The following is an 18,517-nucleotide window of genomic DNA, read 5'->3' as shown; positions in this document are numbered from 1 at the left end:
CCGGCCCCGCCGCCAGCCCGCCCGCCCCGTGCCGCGCCCGCCCCCGGCCCCGGCCCCGACCCGGCCCGCCCCTCCCGCGGCCCGCCCGCGCTGGCCCCGGGCTGCTGGGTGCCGCGTGCCGCACGGGGCCAGGCGGGCCCCCCTCATCCCCCCAACCCCCCACCGCCATCGGCTCGCCCAGCCACCTGTGGGGGGGGCTCCTTGTCGCCCCCCCTCCATTTCACAGATGAGAAAACTGAGGTTCTGAGAGGGGATCGCTGGAAGCAGGGAATGCACAGCTGCAGTGGGCTTTGCGGTCTCTGTATCACAGATGGTTATTGCCAAGGGGAAGGGCGCTTGGAGTTTGGGGCTGCTGCGGGGGCGGGGGGGGGCACGAAATGTAGTGGCTGCTGGGACCTGAGGCTAACCTGCTTCCCAGTGGACCTCTGCCATCTCTCCACAACGACCTTTGAGAGTCAAGGAGCAGCTAAGGGAGAAAAAGCCCTCTTTGCCCTGAACTGGGTGCAGGGGATGTCAGGAATGAGCTGGAAAATCTTGGAAAACTGAGAGAGTCCACAGAGACAAGTTCAGAGTGTGTGGACACTGTTAAAACCAATGACTTGGGGCACCTGGGTGGCTCAGTAGTTAAGCCTCTGCCTTCAGCTCAGGTCATGATCCCAGAACCTGGGATCCAGCCGCTGTCCAGCTCCCTCCTCCGCTGGGAGCCTGTTTCTTCCTCTCTCACTCCCCCTGCTTGTGTTCCCTCTCTCGCTGGCTATCTTTCTCTCTCTGTCAAATAAAAAAATAAAAATAAAATTTAAAAAATCTTTAAAAAAAATGAAGACAAAGAAAAAAACCAATGACCACTCAGAGTCCGCTCAGCCACAACCTGGGCTAAGTACTTTGCACCATGTTACTGAATCCTGATACTGTAAGACCTTGGGACAGTTCCTTAACCTCCACGTGCCTCAGTTTCTTCCACTGTGCAATGGGGAAACAGGCATGTCCATCATGGGGTGTTTAGGATCAAATGAGACAGCTCCAGTGAAGACAGGGACCGTGGCCCCTGGTCCGTGAATGTCAGCTATCATTACAAGTATCATATAGATAAGGAAGCTGAGGCAGGAAGATGAAGGAGCTGACTCAGTCACACAGCGAGGGAGTGGGGACAAGGCCACTCAGCCCAGGTCACTCTGAGCCAATACTGGTTTCTTTGCCATGGTTCTAAAGTTGGTGTCTGAGCCCGACTGATGTGTTAGTCCAGCATCTCGAAGAACAAGAACAGTATATATTAACTATGTTCTGTGTGTGTCTGTCAGGGGAGGTCTTTCTGGGAAAAAGGTGGGTCCTCCTTGGGAGTGGGTCCCTGCAGAAGGAGGAGAACAGGGTCGCCATTTCTTTCCCTCTAAGGGCAGAGGAGGGGTGGAGAAGGCATGGAGAGAGAGGTGGTGGTGCCCCCTGGTGCTGAGCCACAGGGCCTGTCCCTGAGGGACCATGGACCCCTGCAGCCCAGACCAGAGGGTGCAAGCCTTTGTGATCTCTCTCCAAATCCCAGGCACTTCCCGGGATCCCTGGTCCCTATAGGGCTTTTCTAGTTGGGAGACCATTCCATAGAGCGGGCCCCTGCAGTGACTGGGCTGACCGTCAGGGTAGCCAGACAGGAGGGAGCGGCCCCACACTTCAGCCAGGCTGCTGAAAGGACCCGAGGAGTCGGCGGTGAGCTGGCTGCAAGGTCTCTGGGTCTGAAGTCAAGGAGAAGTAAGGACAGGAACTCACGTCAAACTGATTCCTACACCCCAGGCAAGCATTCCTAGGAGACTTCCAGACGGGAGCTTGGAAAGTGTAATCAACTAAGCCTCATACCCCATCCCTGTGAGGTCCCAGGTTCCATTTTTCAGATTAGAAAACTCAGACTCAAAGGGGACAGCAGACCTGTCCAGGGTTCTGTGGGCCCCCGGGTGTCCGACATGGGACTTGGCTTTGTGCCAGAAGGGCCTCGGTTCTGAAAGCGAACCTGCATTTGACCCTTGGTAACAGTGTGGGTCCTCGGGCAATGTAACGTCTCTGCACTTCATTCTCCAGCTGAAGGTGACGTATGTAAAATAGCATGTCCACATGACTGTCCCGCATGTGGACAGTGAGCAAGGAGGTGGCAGGGCTGCTCAGTGTCTGCCGCGACCTCCCCTCACACCTTGTGCTTGCAATTTACCCCTCTTGTTGGTGAAAAGTCGAAGGAGCCCCTTACACATGTTGGCCACGCTTGAAGGAGCCAGTTCCTGCTTTGATCATTGTATCTTTTCTAAATATCAATCTCTCCCCAAAGGACTGAGTGGACATTCAACCCAGCATTAGACCTAAGTGCCCACCCTTGGCTTTGCTTTCTCTGGAGCTATGCCGGAGACTTGGGGCTGGAAAGTGCTTTTCGTGTGCTTCTATGATATATGACATTGTTCTGTTTTCAACTGTGTGCTCTCTCAGTACCTTCCAATTTCCCAAATAATCTACCAGATCATCTCAGTAAGACCTTTGCTTCATGGCACAGGAGTGGGAAAATACACCCACTCCCCAAGGGAGAAAGAGCCAGTGACCCAGGGGAGACTCGATCTTTCAGCTTTCTCCGGACTGCAGGAGCAAAGGCCTTCACCCCGCCCCCCGCCCACTCCCTCACAAGCTTAAGATGATTTGAAAATCCTGCGCTGACTTGTTTGTCCACCCCCTGGCTTTATCAGGTCTGACCGTGTTCTGAATTAGAAGAATAATACAAGCCAATTAATTTTTTTTAATACCTCTTTTAAAAATACCTGTCTGGAGTTTCTGGATGAGGGTCCAGACTATTCTAAAGTTGATATGGGTCCCTGCGGACACTGAGCGGCATGGAAGCTCTCCTCGACTAATCTGGATTCTATCAGTCACCACCAAAAGAATCTTAGAAATTCGAATTCCCCCTAAATAACTGTGTTCTATGACATGGCGGGCTGGGGAGGAGTAGAGGTCCCCTCTCCTCTTTCTTTACACAGTTGTCTGCTAAAACCTGGGTCTGAGATGAGAGAATGGCATGGTTCAGGAATGAGCCTGATTTTGTATACAGCAAATATATCCCTACACTAAAGCACCGAGGAAAAGTAAAGTAAACATCCGCTTCTGAGGTGTTGGGCAGATTTCTGGGCTGCTTTTTCAGTCTGGCTTTATACGAGTAACTTTTGAGATTTCCTCCTTACTGCTCACCAGCATTTCACCACTAAAAGCAGTCAGTTGCACACTTGAATTATCACAGAAAGAGAGTGAATAAAGAGTGGACTCTGGATTGAAAGGGTTTTAGCTCTGACTGATGGGGTTGGGGGAAGGGTATGAAAGAAGAGATCATGGTTACAGAGGATGTGTCCATCCGAGCAGAGGGAAAAGCCGTGAGCTAGCCATGGTGGAACTACCATGAACGCTGCAGCCTCTGTCCCCTGCATGACTGGGAAGGGGTGTGAGGTGCACCGGTATTCCCTAAAGGGAAGGAATGTGAAGCTGGTGGGCTGACAGTAGATCTAGATAGAAAGAGCTTCTCCAAACCAACCTCACTGGTGACCCTGATCGTTAGGATCATTCCATGACTTTAGCTGTGACTGTGAGCTTCGTGCTAGGGGCTCTGCAGGCTGGCTGGATGCAGAGAGAAATGGCCCCAGATTCTAGAAGGCTCCAGAAGGAAAGGATTGGAATGAGGGAGAGATAAAGAACTAGATGTGTTTTCTGTTTCACTGACCACAACGGAGGCCGTGCCCACTTCCTCTTCCTAGTCATGCTGGAAACATTCACACGAAGGTAGCCCTTGAACTGAGCTTGGAAGGACACTGGGAGAATCCTGACAGAAGAGAAGTGAGGGCCTTGTTCTAGGCAAGGGAGCAATGTGTGTCAAAGCACAAAGGCTACAGGCCACAGGACTTTAGAGTTTCATAGGTGGCTTCTAGGGGCCTAGAAGACCAGTTGTCCAGGAAGTGAGATGTGGACCCAGGAGTTTATGCTTCAAATCAACAATGGTGGGTACCACTGAAGGAGGGGAGATCTCACGAGGGTCCCCTAGGAATCATACCTGCGTGGCCTCTGCAGAGGGGTCCTGTCTCCCTCTGCAATCAGCGGGCCAGCTGACTGCTGCTCCTAGCTACCCTCGACCTTGACGGAGAGCAAACCAGGGAATCAGATTCAGACTGCTAAGGCTCCTCCCAAACACGGGCTCACACAGAGCGCCAGGGCTGGCCAAGGGGGAAGCTGGGCTGAGCGCCGCCGGAGCCCAGGAGCTGCTGGGCAAAAGCTCGGTCTCCACGTCAGGCAGGCCAGCTTGCTCCGCACGGCCTTCCCGGCTGGAAGAGGGCAGGGTACAAGGAGCTAGTCCTGTGCAGCAGCTAGAATAACCTTCGGAGGCAGAGAAAGCGGAGGCTACCCAGTGAGCAAGAAGACAGCCGCTCTTCCCTACCCTTTGACTCCCCTACCTGCACACACATGTACCCGCCCCACACGTGGATGAGACGTCTCCAGGGCACATTTCCCTCTTCCTGGCACTCACTTCTCTTCCACCCCAACCCCATTTCCACTCTCTCGGGAACTGTCTCTGACCCTGTAGCAAGCTGATGAATGACTTCATGCTGATATTGTCTTACTATATGAGGTTTGCAAGGACATTACTACTGCGGTTCAAAAGGAAACATTTTATTTTATTTATTTTATTTTATTTTATTTTATTTTAATTTTTTTTATTTATTTGACAGAGAGACAGCCAGCGAGAGAGGGAACACAAGCAGAGGGGTGAGAGAGGAAGAAGCAGGCTCTCAGCAGAGGAGCCTGATGCAGGGCTCGATCCCAGAACGCCAGGATCACGCCCTGAGCTGAAGGCAGATGCTTAATGACTGAGCCACCCAGGCACCCCCAGAAGGAAACATTTTAAGTCAATGAATGGCTCTCTGATGATGAAATTGCTGATCGGCTGACCAGGCCCTCAGAAGAGCTTGTGGGGACAAGGCGTGAGGTCTCTAGAGGGGGGAAAAACCCTCTTATTCCTGTTCATTAGGGTAGCCTTTGTTCTAGAAATGCAGAGCCCCGGTCCTAGCTCTGCTTGGGATGTCTGGAATAATTGCCCCTCAAGGGCACAGCTGGACTTTCAAGATTCTCAGCACATCCAGGTCCTTGTCATCCCTATGCTCAGCTCATTTGCTGGGCATCCATCACCTCCTCCAGGAAGCTTTCCAAGCCCCCAAAGTCTGTTGGGTCTTGTCTTCCAAGCCCCCATGGCTTCCTATACAAACCTCTATGTGCACTGATTCTTAAGTAAATGTCCCTGTCTGATCTCCCAAGGCCAGACACTGGCTCTCAGTCATCTCTGTGTCCCTCTTGCTGGAGCCCAGGCCTCGTGCTTGGTGGGAAGTAATGGGTGAATGTCTGTGGAACAAGGAATGTTCCACATGGGTGCTCTCAGTCCGCTTTCTTCTCCTGGGAAAAACATGAGCAACCCCAGGGCTTTCACTCTCCCAAATAGAAGTCTTGGAACTTGAGGAAGGTCTATAAACAATTTTAAAGCACATGGATAATCTGGATGCCTTATAAACCCCGGGTGGCACGTGAGTCCTACACCCTTGTTTGCATTTAGGCTGGCAATCAGGATGACCTCAAGTGGGTGAGTTTATGTATCCACAGTGTCCGTGCTGGGGGACCGCGTTGTCTCCGCCCATGGCAGTGAGGACCCATCTCCCACAGAGGAGTCGGCCTCCCGTTGAGTCCCACATTCGCTTCGGAGGCAAGTGGATTTCACAAACACTAAGCTCAACTGTCATATAAAATTAGTGCTGTGCGTTTGAGTTTTATGGCTGCTGTCATTGTGTTTGTATTTAATTTATAAATTCGTGTATATTTTATACTTGTAAACAACTATAAATTTGAATGTTTACATTTGAGTAAAGTCATTTCAGCAGCGATAATTTAAGCCAACACAGGCGTGTAAGAATGTTCTGTGCTTCGCAAGGATGCTACTCAAGTTTGAGAGAACCCTGCTATGGGACATCCTCACTCCCTTCTCCTACGACTGAAGGTAGCTCCGCCTGGGTCCTGGGTGAGCGCTGGGAGGGGCTGCAGGAAGGCCGGCAGCAGGGCCTCATCTAGTCTTTTGCTTACCTCTTTTTTGCAATGATTTTGAGTTAATTCATTTGAGCTTTCAAGGTAAGTGTATTGTCTTTTTCCAAAAATGGGGAGATTTTTCTGTCCCTTATTAATAGCATTACTGTTTCATGTTTTTATTGAATTTGTTGTAATTTCCAGAACAATATTAAATACTGTAATAGATGACACATTTTATCTGATTGCAATGGAAACACATGTAGATTATTTTGCTACCTAGTTTGAGATACTTTATATCATCTGAAGGAAATTTCTATTCTTAGTTTTTAAAAATAATATAGGAGGAGTGTCTGGGTGGCTCAGTCAGTTAAGCATCTGACTTCATTTCAGCTCAGGTCATGATCTCAGGGTTGTGAGATGGAGCCCCACGACAGGTTCATGGAGCCTACTTAAGATTCTCTCTCTCCCTCTGCCCCTTCCCTGCCTCTAAAAAATAAAAATAATAATAATAGTAATATAGGATTAATTATTGTATTAAATGTCTTTTTAGACAGAGGTATAAATCACATACTATAAAATTTATCATTCGAAGGAGGAAGGGAAAAATGAGAGGGGGGTAAACAGAGGGGGAAATGAACCACGAGAGACTATGGATTCCGAGAAACAAACTGAGGGTTTTAGAGGGCCGGGGGGTGGGGGATGGTCTAGCCTGGTGATGGGTATTAAGGAGGGCACGTATTGCATGGAGCACTGGGTGTTACACGCAAGCAATGAATCATGGAACACTACAGCAAAAACTAATGATGTACTGTATGGCGACTAACATATCATAATAAAAAAATTTGGCTTTTGAAAGCATAAAACTCAGTGATATAGTAATTCTCAAAAGTTGTGTAACCATCACTGCTATCTGATTCTAGAATGCTTTCCTCACCCAAAGAAAAAACTCCATTCCCATGAGTAGCACTTGCCATTCCTCTTTCCCCCAAATCCCTGGCAACCACTAATCTGTTTTCTGTCTCTATAATAATTTGTCTATTTGTACATTTCATATAAATAGAAGCATGCGTTATACAGTGTATAGTAGACTACATTATGTAGTACATATTATTTTGGGTCTGACTCCTCTCCCTTAGCATAGTTTTCGAAGTTCATCCACATGTAGCATGGGTCAGTACTTCATTTCTTTATATGGCTGCAAAATATGCCATCAGATGGATCTATCATATTTTGCTTCTCCATTCATCATTTGATGGCCATGTAGGTTGCTTTCACTTTTTCGTATTAGGAATAATGTTGCTATGAATATTCATGTACACAGTTTTTTGTGGGCCTATGTTTTCAATTATCAGAATTGCTGGGTCATATGGTAACTCTATTTTTGACTCTATTTTTGAGGAACTGCCAGAATGCTTTCTAAAGCGGCTACACCATTTTACATTCCTACAGACTGATGATATTAAGCATCGTTTCATGTGCCTATTGGTCATTTGTAAGTCTTTTTTGAGGAAATATTTTTTTATAATTTTTATTTTGTTATATTAGTCACCATACAGTACATCCCCAGTTTTTGATGCAATGTTCCATGATTCATTATTTGCGTATAACGCCCAGTGCTCCATGCAATACGTGCCCTCCTTAATACCCATCACCGGCCTACCCCAATCCCCCACCCCCCTCCCCTCTGAAGCCCTCAGTTTGTTTCCCAGAGTCCACAGTCTCTCATGGGGGAAATATCTTTTTAATCTTTTGCTCATTTTTTAATTGGAATATTTGTATCTTATTGTTGACTTATAAGAGTTCTTTATATGTTTTGGGTACTAACCCTTTCAGAAATGTGATGTGCAAGTAATCTATCCCATTCTATGGCTTGTTTCTCAATTTCTTGATAATGTCCCTTGAACACAAAAATTTTTAATTTTGATTAAGTCCAATTTATATTTTTCCTTTTGCTTGTGCTTTTGGTGTCATATCTGAGACCATTGCCTGATCCAACATCATGGAGATTTACCCCTTTGTCTTCCTGTAAGAGTTTTATAGTTTTAACTGCTACATTTAGGTCTTTTTCATTTTAATTTTTACGTATGGTGTGAGGTAGGGATCCAACTTCACTTTTTTGCATAAGATATCCAGTTGTCCCAGCACTATTTGCTGAAAAGATTATTCTTTCCCCCATTGAATTATCTTTGTACCCTAGTTGAAAAAATTCCATTAGCTATTACTTTGTGTTTACAAGTGACATTGATATATTCACTTTTTTAATGCTGTCTTTGTCAGGCATTGCTATTAGGTTTCCATAAGTGTCATAAAATGAGTTGCATCTTTTTCTATGGTTTGGGACAATGAAAGGTCTAATGTGGTTCAATATCTAAAATGTTTGCTGGAGGAGTTCTCCACCCTAATACTTATCTTATTTGGTGGCAGTCCCAGGTTTCTAAAAAGTGATGAGTTTAAACCTAATGAATACTGAAGTCAGCTGAGTTTAAGCTACATTTTAAGAACAAGTCACTATTTAAGCGCAATTTTATCCCTTCCTTCCCCATCCATGTCAGCTTAGCTTATCCTCTACATTAAAAGTCTGCTTACCCAAGGTTCCTGTCATCTTTCATTTATTCTGAACACCCATCATTTTCCCCTGATCTCCAGCTGCTGCTACTTAATCTAAAGAAAATACAACCTGTGGAGTTGACGTGTTTGCTTTTCTAAATACCTTGCATCTGTCTTTACATTAAAATTTCCTTCTCCATGTGATGGTTACAGCATAGGCTCTGAAACCATGCTGCCTGGGTGTGAAGCCTGACTCTGCTGTACACCAGCCGTACAGACTTGGCAAGGTCTTAGCCTACTCACCTATCAAACTCGTCATTGGACCCACCTCATTAGATTGTGGAGAGCAAGCATTCCATGACTTAAAATTTACAGGGTATTTAGAACAATGCTAGACCCTTAGAATATCAAGGCTACATTTGTCTTAAAGGCTGAAATTCCCGAGCTTAGATGTCACCCTGATTTCTAAATTGAAATGTTCTCCTCACTAGTGGTCTACTATTTCTGGGTCAGCTGCCTCCCCTCCCCTTAGATCGTTCTTGGATTCTACCTGCCTACTGAGCCTCCCTCAAACACCAAATAGCTCTTCTAAGAAGAGCTTGACAAAGTTGGGCCATTGTCCCATCCCTTTTTCCTTTCAAATTTTCTCCAGCGCCTTTCACAGTGAATTTAGAAAGTCTGTGAATCTGCGGCATCTTGAAAATGGTGACAAGACAGCATCCCCAATGGGGCTGATGCCCATTCTAAGATGATCTCGTGGCATCCTGTTGCACTGAGCCTAGCAGAGAAAATGCATTCCACATGAGGCCCACATGAAGCCCGCATAAGGCACCATGTCCGTAGCTAAGCACATACACATAGATGACTGCAATCCCCAGCCCATGTAATACTCTTCCAAGCTCCAGATCCTTCTAACTCCCCTCTGAATGTTTCTGTCACAAGCTGAGCTTATTCAAAAGTGGACTCATCCGTATCCCAGCAAATCTTTGCTACTCCATTACGTGGAAATGGCCCCAATATTCACCAGCCACCCAGTTGAAAAACCTGGAAGTCATTCTGGACACCTTCCTCTCACCACCCTCATCAAACCCTAGCCGAAATCTATCATTTCCATCTCTCAAATATCTCTTGAACCCATCCTGCCTTCAATGCTTTAACTCATTCTTTGTTGCCAGCAATGCTCTCTCATCCACTCTCAGCCCTGCTCACCAGAATAATCTTCTGCAAATGCAAATCCGACTCGCTTACAATTCCTCAAAAGCTCTTTGCAGGTTTTTTTTTTTTTTTGAGGGGGGGGAAGGGTGGGAATTTAAGTTTTATAATCTTGTCTCCTAAGCCCTACTTGACCTAACTGTTCCTCTGGGTGCAACGGCAAACACAAAGATCTTCTTGTCAAGGGCCCATTTCTTGATATCTGTTCAGGATGCAGCCCTTTCTCACCTGCTTCACTAGGATTTCCCCATTTTTCTTGCATTGTCTCCTCTTCTCTATTGAATCATTCTCATTAGCATGTAAACTTCCTCTCTCCCCTATTTTCGTCTTTTTTTTTAGTTTCCTTTTTTCCAGCTACAACCACGGTTGCTTTCCCTTTTAAACAAAACTTGCCAGCAGAGTTGTCTTCTGCTTGTCCCTTGTGGTTGGCCTCATGTCCACTACTGGCCTGTGCCCAATGGGCCTCTGCCCCACTCAGCCTGAGACTGCTCCCATCAGAGCCATCAGCAGCCTCCATGTGCCAGAGAAAATGAAAAATGTCTCATCCTCAGCTCACTCCCACTCTCTCCCACATTTAACACCACTCATCCCTCCTCAAAATAATCTTAGTTTTGTTGACCCTAAAGAAAACTCCTATGAAAAGCATCCCCCATTTCTCCATCCTTCTCAGGCCACACTCTTTCAGTGTAACTCCACCCAGCTCCCTACTTAACCTTATCCACTGACTGTTGTGGTTTTAAATATGGTACCACCATCCCTGTTAGCTTTCCAATATGTTTCCAATCCAGACTGGTCTTCTGAGATCTAAATCATAAACCACTTCCCACTCAACATTGCTACTTGGATGTGTCAATAGCATTCAGAATTGACCTTGTCTTAATTGACCTCCACCACCACCATCCTGGGCACTGAGGCATGTCCATCCACATGTAGACACTTGTACTCACATACACACGTATACGCACACTCACACATGCACATTCCTGCACACACACAACCAACCTTCCTCCGAAATTTCCTGTATCAGTTACTGGACCACCACCGACCATTTGCTCTTGCTAGGAACCTGCGAGTCTACCTTGACAAGCCCATTTCCCCCACCCCCACATCCACCCATCCCCAAGTCCTTTGGATCTATTCCCCAGATATGTCTTGACTATATCCATTCACTCCCTTTTGGCTTGTGACAAGCCTTAGGCAAGCCACATTGCCCCTTGCCTGGACCACTACAGCAGCCTCGGAAACGATCTCCCTACTTATTCTTCTTTTGCTGCTGTACCAACCCATATTTCACGTACAACCAGCATGAGTTTGAAACATGAATCTGAGTATGCCACTTCTCTTTTTAAAACTATCTGCAAATAGAATGAGGCCTACACTAAGTTCGCATGATTGGGGAAGTCCCCTTTGAAAAAGTAACAAAGCTGAAACCTCAGGGATGAACAAGGGGTCAGCCAAAAGAGTGTCAGAGAAGGCTTGGCACTCCACTTAGAGGACAGAGTAAGTGCAAAGGCCCTGAGGTATGAAAGCTTGGAGCACTTAAGGAAAGAAGGCAGGCTAATGGGGCTGGAGCACGGTGAGTGAAGCAGTGAATGCTATGAAATGGTGGTGGAGAAGTTAGCAAAGCCTGGGCCACAGAGGGCCTTGAAGGTGGTAAAACAAGTACTTCCATAATTATTTCTAAATAGGTATGGACGGAGTCTATATTTGCCCACCAGCCATAAGCTCCACAGGGACCCATCCATGCCTGTTCACCGTTTGTTTCCCATGCCCAGTACGGTGTCTGGCACATAGCAGTGCTAAATCTTTATGGAGCTTATGGGGGAGAAATGTCTCCGGCATTCCAGCCAAGCCAAGTGGATGGCAATTGCCCAAACATCCTGTGCCATTCCCTCTTTCAAGATCCTCATTCTTGTCTAGCTCAGTGATTGTCAACCAAGCAGCACTTTTGCTTCCAGAGAATGTTTGTTAAGATCGAGGACATTTTTGATGGTCACAATTGTCGGGAAGGGGAATACTACTAGCATCTGGTGGGGAGAGGCCAGGGACATTGTCAAACATTCTACAGGGGAGAGGACAGCCCTCCCTGACATGAAGGCAATTAGTCAGCCTAGAATGTCAACAGCACCCACAGTAAGAAGCACTGGGCTTACTAATTTTACCTGTCCTCCAAGTCTTTGTGAAAATCGCCTCTTTTGTAAAGTCTTCCTTCTTTGTCAACCAGTGTGAGTTTGGGGGCCCTTTGCTGAGCTCCCCAAACCTCCTTTATGTGATTCATCCCCTGGATTTGCAATTGCCTATTCTCTCTGCCTCTCACTAGAAGGCTGGGCTATATGTTTCATCAGCCTAACACACAGTGAGCCATCCATGTAGTTTCTTGAATGAAAGCAGGCCCCTGAGCTGGGGGCAGACAGCAGCGTGCAAATGAATTTTGTAACAACATTTTAAAACATGTAGTTGACATATGAACTCATAGGTAGCATCTCTACCTCTGGGAACCTGCCTGTCTCCGGGTGTCTGTGCTGGTGTATAGGCTACAGAAATGGCAATTTCCTGTGGCTCCAACCTAATAGCATGGTTCACTCCTTTAGACATGGCCTTAAATTTTGAGTTACTCAAGTTTAATCCCACTAAAATAAGACATAGAACTAGGCATATGGTGGGTTGCTAACAATGAAAAATATAAGGCTGACGCTTCATTTGCAGTTGGCTCTCCTTTGAGTCATGACCTGCTTGATCTACCAGCAAAAATAGAAATCCCTGTGGCCACAGGCTTGCGGGCTTCGGATCTCGTGCCCATGGTCAGAAACGCTTGAAGCCCTCCTCTGGATTCAGCTTTGAAATGGACTCTGGTTGAAATGCTGTGCCCTTTGGAAGGGTTCTTCCCCTTCACTTGTCATGGCCCTCCCAGCTCTAGCTCCTGCTGGCTTTCTTCCCCCGGCCCCTGTAGTTCTGGTCCTGCTGGCCGGGGAAGGAGCAACGGAGGTGCCGGAGGTGAGGGCAGGGCTGGGCCCATCACCTCCAGCTCACTGCTTCTGCTGCTGCGAGGAAAGCACCCTGGCATGCCGCCTCCAATGTTCACTGCCTTCTGAAGGGCTCTGTGCCTCCTCCTCCAGCTGTTGCTCCTGGACCTGGCCCCGGGCCCGCCTTCTCTCCAGCATCTCCTCGAAAAAGATCTGGCAGCTGAAGCCCTCTTGGATGCCATACTGGGCGTGCTTGAGCAGAGCCTCCAACGTGGGGAAAACCCGACAGCAGGCCACGCAGCGCAGCCCGTAGTTCGTGGTGACCAGCCAGTCCGGGGTGTCCCGCAGCTCCTGCACGCAGCACTCGAGGGGCGCCAGCAGCTCCGCGTCGTCCTGCTCGAGACAGCAGTTGTTCTTGCTGGCTTCCAGCTCCCAGCGCAGGTCGGTGTTGGAAGCCGTCTCGAAGGAGGAGCCTTTCCGCCTCTGCCTCTTGATGAACTCGGCTTCGTGAATGCGCGGCTTCCTGCTGACCGGCTCGAAGCCCGTCTCGGTCTCCCAGGCCACGGCCACGCCCTGCACGGTCTGCACGTGCGTGTAGAGGGCGCACAGGCTCTGCTGGGCCGCGTCCTCCTCGTACGTGCACGAGTAGCAAGACTGGTACTGGGAGTAAGACTGGTACTCGGAGGAGGACTGGGAGGACGGAGAGCTGCTCCAGCTCAACATCGCTCGAGGCCTGCCGGCTGAGTAGACGTCCTCCTCGTGGGGAACAGCCGGCCCGGGCCGCGGAGATGTCTCCTCTCGCTTGTCGGCCCCTGAGAAGTGGAAGGACATTTTCATCAGTGCGCCCGCACCGCAACCCACCTTCAGGACTCCGAAAGGGCTCCAAGGGCCCTGGGGAGGTGCCATCCACTCCTGTGGCTGTTCCCTCATGAGATGGGGATAACGGTGCTTACCTCGGGCGGTAATGATGAGGATCAAATCACGGATGAATGTAATCACCAAAAACGACTAAACCCCAAAACACCATCTACTAGCGAATAGACAGATTATGGTACATCCACGCCATGCAAGCCTATTCACTGATAGAAAGGATTGATCTACTGATACCTGGAAGACATGGGTGACTCTCTCCTGCATATGCTAAAGGAAAGCACCTAGCGTAGAAAGGCGGAACGGTATAGGATTCCACCTGGATGGCATTCTAGAAAAGCCAAAACTATAGGGAGAGAGGAGAGATCAAGGGTTACCAGGAGCTGGGGGTGAGGGGGTTGCAGGGAACTGATTTCAACGGTCACAAGGGAACCTTTGGGGATGATGAAAATATCCCATATCATGATCATGGTGATGGTTACACAAATGTACACTTATCAAAATTCTTAAAATTGATAATATTTCTGTATTTAAATTAACAGCTTAATAAAACCAATTTAAAAAGCCATGCATGGGACACGCTTTGGCCAGGACTTCCAGCCCCACCATCCCCTTAGGCATTCGGGATGTGTCTCCGTCTTACACAGGGAGCATCTCGCCCTCTCCTTGAACTTTCACTACAGCCCATCACCATCTACGCGCTTGCCTACTTTACCTCCATTAGTATTGAAAAAAAACCCAGAAATTACATGGTTGTGCTTCCCATTTGACAGATTAGGAAACTGAGGCCCAGAGAGCTTAACTGACTGACGAGCTGGTATTACCCTTAGGTGCTGCCCATGGTCACTTCAGGGTGGTCTTCAAACTAACTAGATTAACTTTAATCTAGTTAAATCTAGTCTTCTAGATTAACTGGAATCCATTTATTATAAAGCACTTCTTTACATTATTCGGAAATCATTGGATTGACAAGCTAATTCTGTTTCTCCAACGTACATTAAAATATATAATGATGGACATTGAACAGTTTCATCCTCATACCTTCTGAAATCCCCTCATGTACTCACAATGGCCTCAGGCATACCCACCATTCATTTTTATGGCCAATACAACACTTCAGCAACAGCACCGAGGGGTGACCAGTGCCCACTCCTCCCCCTCCAGGACCTCCCTCCCAGGGAACACATCTGGCAGCACCCTCCGGCTCTTACTTCGGACCTACCTGACCAGCGCACTTCAACTCTCTCTTCCGTGGACTCCGGGCTGGCCAAGCTGAGGCTGGCCCCATCTGTTGGTGACCGTTCTCCCCTATGATCTGCCAAGTGGCGTTTCATGATTGGACCCCAGCACCCAGGGGACTCAGTGCTCCAGCTGTTTGATGAGAGTTGGCTTGGGCTGTGCTGAAGCCCTCCACTGGCCCCAGCCCGAGTGGCTGCCGGCCTCCCTGCGGTCGCTAGGATCCTGGCTTTATTCTGTGACCTCATCAATGACACTGGCCTGTTCTGTGACCCGTGGCAAGGACTGAGACCCAGCCTGGAGGCCAGGAGAGGCTTCCCATCAGGATCTCATTTCCCCGTGGGGCCTTTCCTGCCTTGTTTATTGTCAGGGACACAAACACAAAACACAAACACACACATATAAACACTTGTACACACAGAGAGACACAAACTCCTAAACATAGCCACAAAGATGCTTATACATATGTAAACACATATCTCACGGACACGTTATCACTCAGACACACTTACACTCAAACATACACAAACATGCACATTTAAAGACACAGACGCATACATACACATATAAACCAACACACACACACACCCAAATTCACACACATATTTACCTAACAACCCACATATGTTCACACACGCATACACACTAATTCACACCACATTCACTTCACTACACACGTGTTTGCATACACACAGTCATCACCCAACATCAGAATGGGCCTACCTCATACCAAGGAAACAGCAGATGACTGAAAATCTTACCTCCTCCTCAGTGTCCCTCCCCTGCCTCATTTAGACCTCGTGGCCCTTCATGGTCTAGGTCCCCTGGCATGAGGGACACCCTACCTCAGGGCCTTTGCACTTGCCCTTCTACCAGCACGCTCTCCTCTAGGTCCTGGTAGCTCACTCTCTCAGTCCAGTCTGCTGAAACGGCACCCGTCCACGCAGCTCTCCCCTTTACCCTGCTTTAGTGTTTGCCCTCAGGCACTTTTATGCATGTGCGCCTATACGCAATGGGTTTATCTATACCCATCTCTGTTCTTAAAGGGAAGCTCCATGAGGAAAGTCCATTCAATTTTCCTCTGTCACATCCCGAGCATCTAGAATAATGTTTGACACATGAACAAGCATTCTAGAAATAATTGCCAAACCGACGCATCACCAAACAGTACAATGGAGCTGCTGATGGTCTTTGTCAAGGGCGTACCAACCTAGCAGAGCTGCCCTCTCTCTGCATCTCAGTGCTCTGCCACCCCCAGGCAAGATGGTTCTCACCCCATGACACTGGGTCCCCTCCGTTCTCAGCCTGCACAGACCTCAGTCCAGACACAGTCACTCTGGCACGCCTTCCGGCCTGCCACCTCTCTCTGCTCCTGGAGGTCTTCCTGTTGGAACATACTTCCTCTAAAACACTTCTCTCCATTTCCCTCTCACCTCTGCTCGGCGTCACCAACTCTATGCCTCAGCATCCCCAAATCTAAACAGCTCGGAAAGGTAATGGATCGGAAATAAGCCCTATATTCCAGAAGTAACCCGAACACCGCCCACACAGCCAGGACCTAGGTGAATATACTCCTCTCCAGAATAAAAGGCCACTGCGTGAAGGAGAACAACACAGAGCTTTACAGAGTGATGAGAAGTCACACTTGTACCTACAAAGACACAATGTTCCCTGGCGGAAAGAGGAAATACTGTAATTGTGCTCTCTCTTATCAAATAAATCCAGAGGCTTGTCTTTTAAAAATACGGGGGTACCAACACAAAAAAATAAGTAGAGCAATGGAAGATAACAGTAGTCCAGAAAAAGATCACATTATATATTTGAATTTTCCTAAGATTTTATTTATTAAAGAAAGAGAGAAAGCATGCAAGAGCAGGGGGAGGGGCAGAAGGGGAGAGAGAGAGAGAATCGCCAGCAAACTCTCCGCTGAGCTTCAAGCCTGACCCAGGGCTTGATCCCATGACCCTGAGATCATGACCTGAGTCAAACTCAAGAGTCGGACGCTTAACCAACTAGGCCACCCAAGCGTTCCTATGTATTTGAATTTTTAAGAGATAAAGCAAATAACAAAAGTCAGGGAGGAAAAGAAGACTCAGGCAATAAGTGATGCTGAAAATTTTTATTTGCAATTTTTTTTTTTAACCACCATCGGTCTCACCTCATACAAAACAACTAGGAATATTTTCATATGGTACTAGGGTTGTGTTTTAATTAAAAGGGCGTAGAAAAAAATATAAGTTAACACCCTAATTGTAGGGTGGTTTTTCTGAACTCAAGGGATATCAATCATCACAAGCTTCGGGAATCTTTGTCATCTTTTTTTAACTTCATCGCTTAAAAAAAACCTCATTGTTTCAATTTGCATTTCTCTGCTTTTTAGTGAAACGGCTATGAGCAGCTCAGTGAAGGAAATGAACAAGCAATTCCCAGGAGAAGGAATGCAGATGGCTGAGAAACAGAGGAGATGTTCAGCCCAACTCGACCTAACTATAATGAGGAAACTACAAATTAAAAACACATGATGGGCAGTGTATTACGTTTGCCCCTAAGACAAGAATGAGGAAGACTGACAGTCCTCAGGGATAGTGAGGACGTAAAGAAGTGAACACTGTGCTACTCTCCTGCTAACTGCATACCTGCCTTTCTCCCAGGAAACTGGAGAGCACCCATTGCAATTAAAAGTGGGCGTGTTCTTTCACTCCGCTCTTTACTCATCCATCTCATTCCTGGGAAATGTTCACATTTTGTGCTATGTGCATGAAATAACACCTAGAGAAATATTTATTGCAATGTTATTTATAAGGGGGGGGAAGGAAACATTTCAAAGATCCATCAAAAGAAAAAAGAGTTACAAAAATTACACCATAACCAAACTGTGGAATACTATATTACCACAAAAAAGAGAGATCTACATGTGCTAATAAGCGAATTCATGTAAAGTGCAAAAAGCAAAATGCAAGGGAATTCCACTTAAGTGAAAATTAAATGTGCTGCACCCTCCCACAAAAGCCCTACACCGAGTCTTTGTTGTCCATGCGTGCAAAAGCGTAGAGGACATCTGAAGATAATCACATGCCTCGGGAAGAGGGAGAGAGATTAGATGGGGCTGTAGGAGATTATATTTTCCAGAGATGGCCACACTGGTCTATCTCCCATCCCACATGCTTGTCTTACAACATGAAGTCGACACTGCCCCACAGAGATGGGCTCCCTCTTCGGGAAGCAGGGTGGACTTTGTAGCCGCCTACACCAATAAAGGCAGGGAGAGATGCTTCCAGACTCTCAAGGCTGGGTCATAAAAGACAATAGGACTTCCTCCTGGTTCCCTCTCTCTGTCTCTCTGTTTCTCTCTTTGTACTTTCCTTTGGATTCAGCCACCACGTTGCGAGGAAGCCCAGGCCACATGGAGGTGTTCCAGCCAACAGCCCTGACAAAGGTCCCAGCCAACCAGAAGATGGGCGAGTGAATGAACCCTCGGATGATTCTGCCATCTAGCCTTTAGAATTTTCCAGCTGGGTCCCCACACATCTCAGAACAGACGCTAGCCATGCCCTCCGAATCCAGCCATCTGTCCCGCCTGAATTCCTGACCCTCAGAAACCGTGAGCATAGCAAAAGATCCAT

General features: G+C 47.6%; 1 protein-coding gene across 1 annotated transcript; it reads right to left on the bottom strand.

Moving 5' to 3' along the window:
* Positions 1–9,949: 9,949 nt before the first annotated feature.
* Positions 9,950–15,190, bottom strand: FAM170B (family with sequence similarity 170 member B). The gene is made up of 2 exons (XM_048219274.2): positions 14,870–15,190; positions 9,950–13,589 (listed from the first exon to the last, which is right to left on the bottom strand). Exons 1-2 carry the CDS (start codon positions 15,140–15,142, stop codon positions 12,852–12,854), a joined length of 1,011 nt encoding a protein of 336 aa, XP_048075231.1. The 5' UTR covers positions 15,143–15,190; the 3' UTR covers positions 9,950–12,851.
* Positions 15,191–18,517: the final 3,327 nt, after the last annotated feature.

The sequence above is a fragment of the Ursus arctos genome, unplaced genomic scaffold (genome assembly GCF_023065955.2).
Source record: "Ursus arctos isolate Adak ecotype North America unplaced genomic scaffold, UrsArc2.0 scaffold_7, whole genome shotgun sequence".
NCBI lineage: Eukaryota > Metazoa > Chordata > Mammalia > Carnivora > Ursidae > Ursus > Ursus arctos.
The sequence above is the reverse complement of the archived record's forward strand: the minus strand, read 5'-3'. Positions and strand labels throughout refer to the sequence as shown.

Coding starts and splice junctions, on each gene's coding strand:
- FAM170B (XM_048219274.2), bottom strand. CDS start 15,142: ATGAGGTCACAGAATAAAGCCAGGATCCTAGCGACCGCAGGGAGGCCG. Junction 13,590..14,869: donor GCTGGTCAGGTAGGTCCGAA/GTAAGAGCCGGA, acceptor GGGGCCGACAAG/CGAGAGGAGACATCTCCGCG.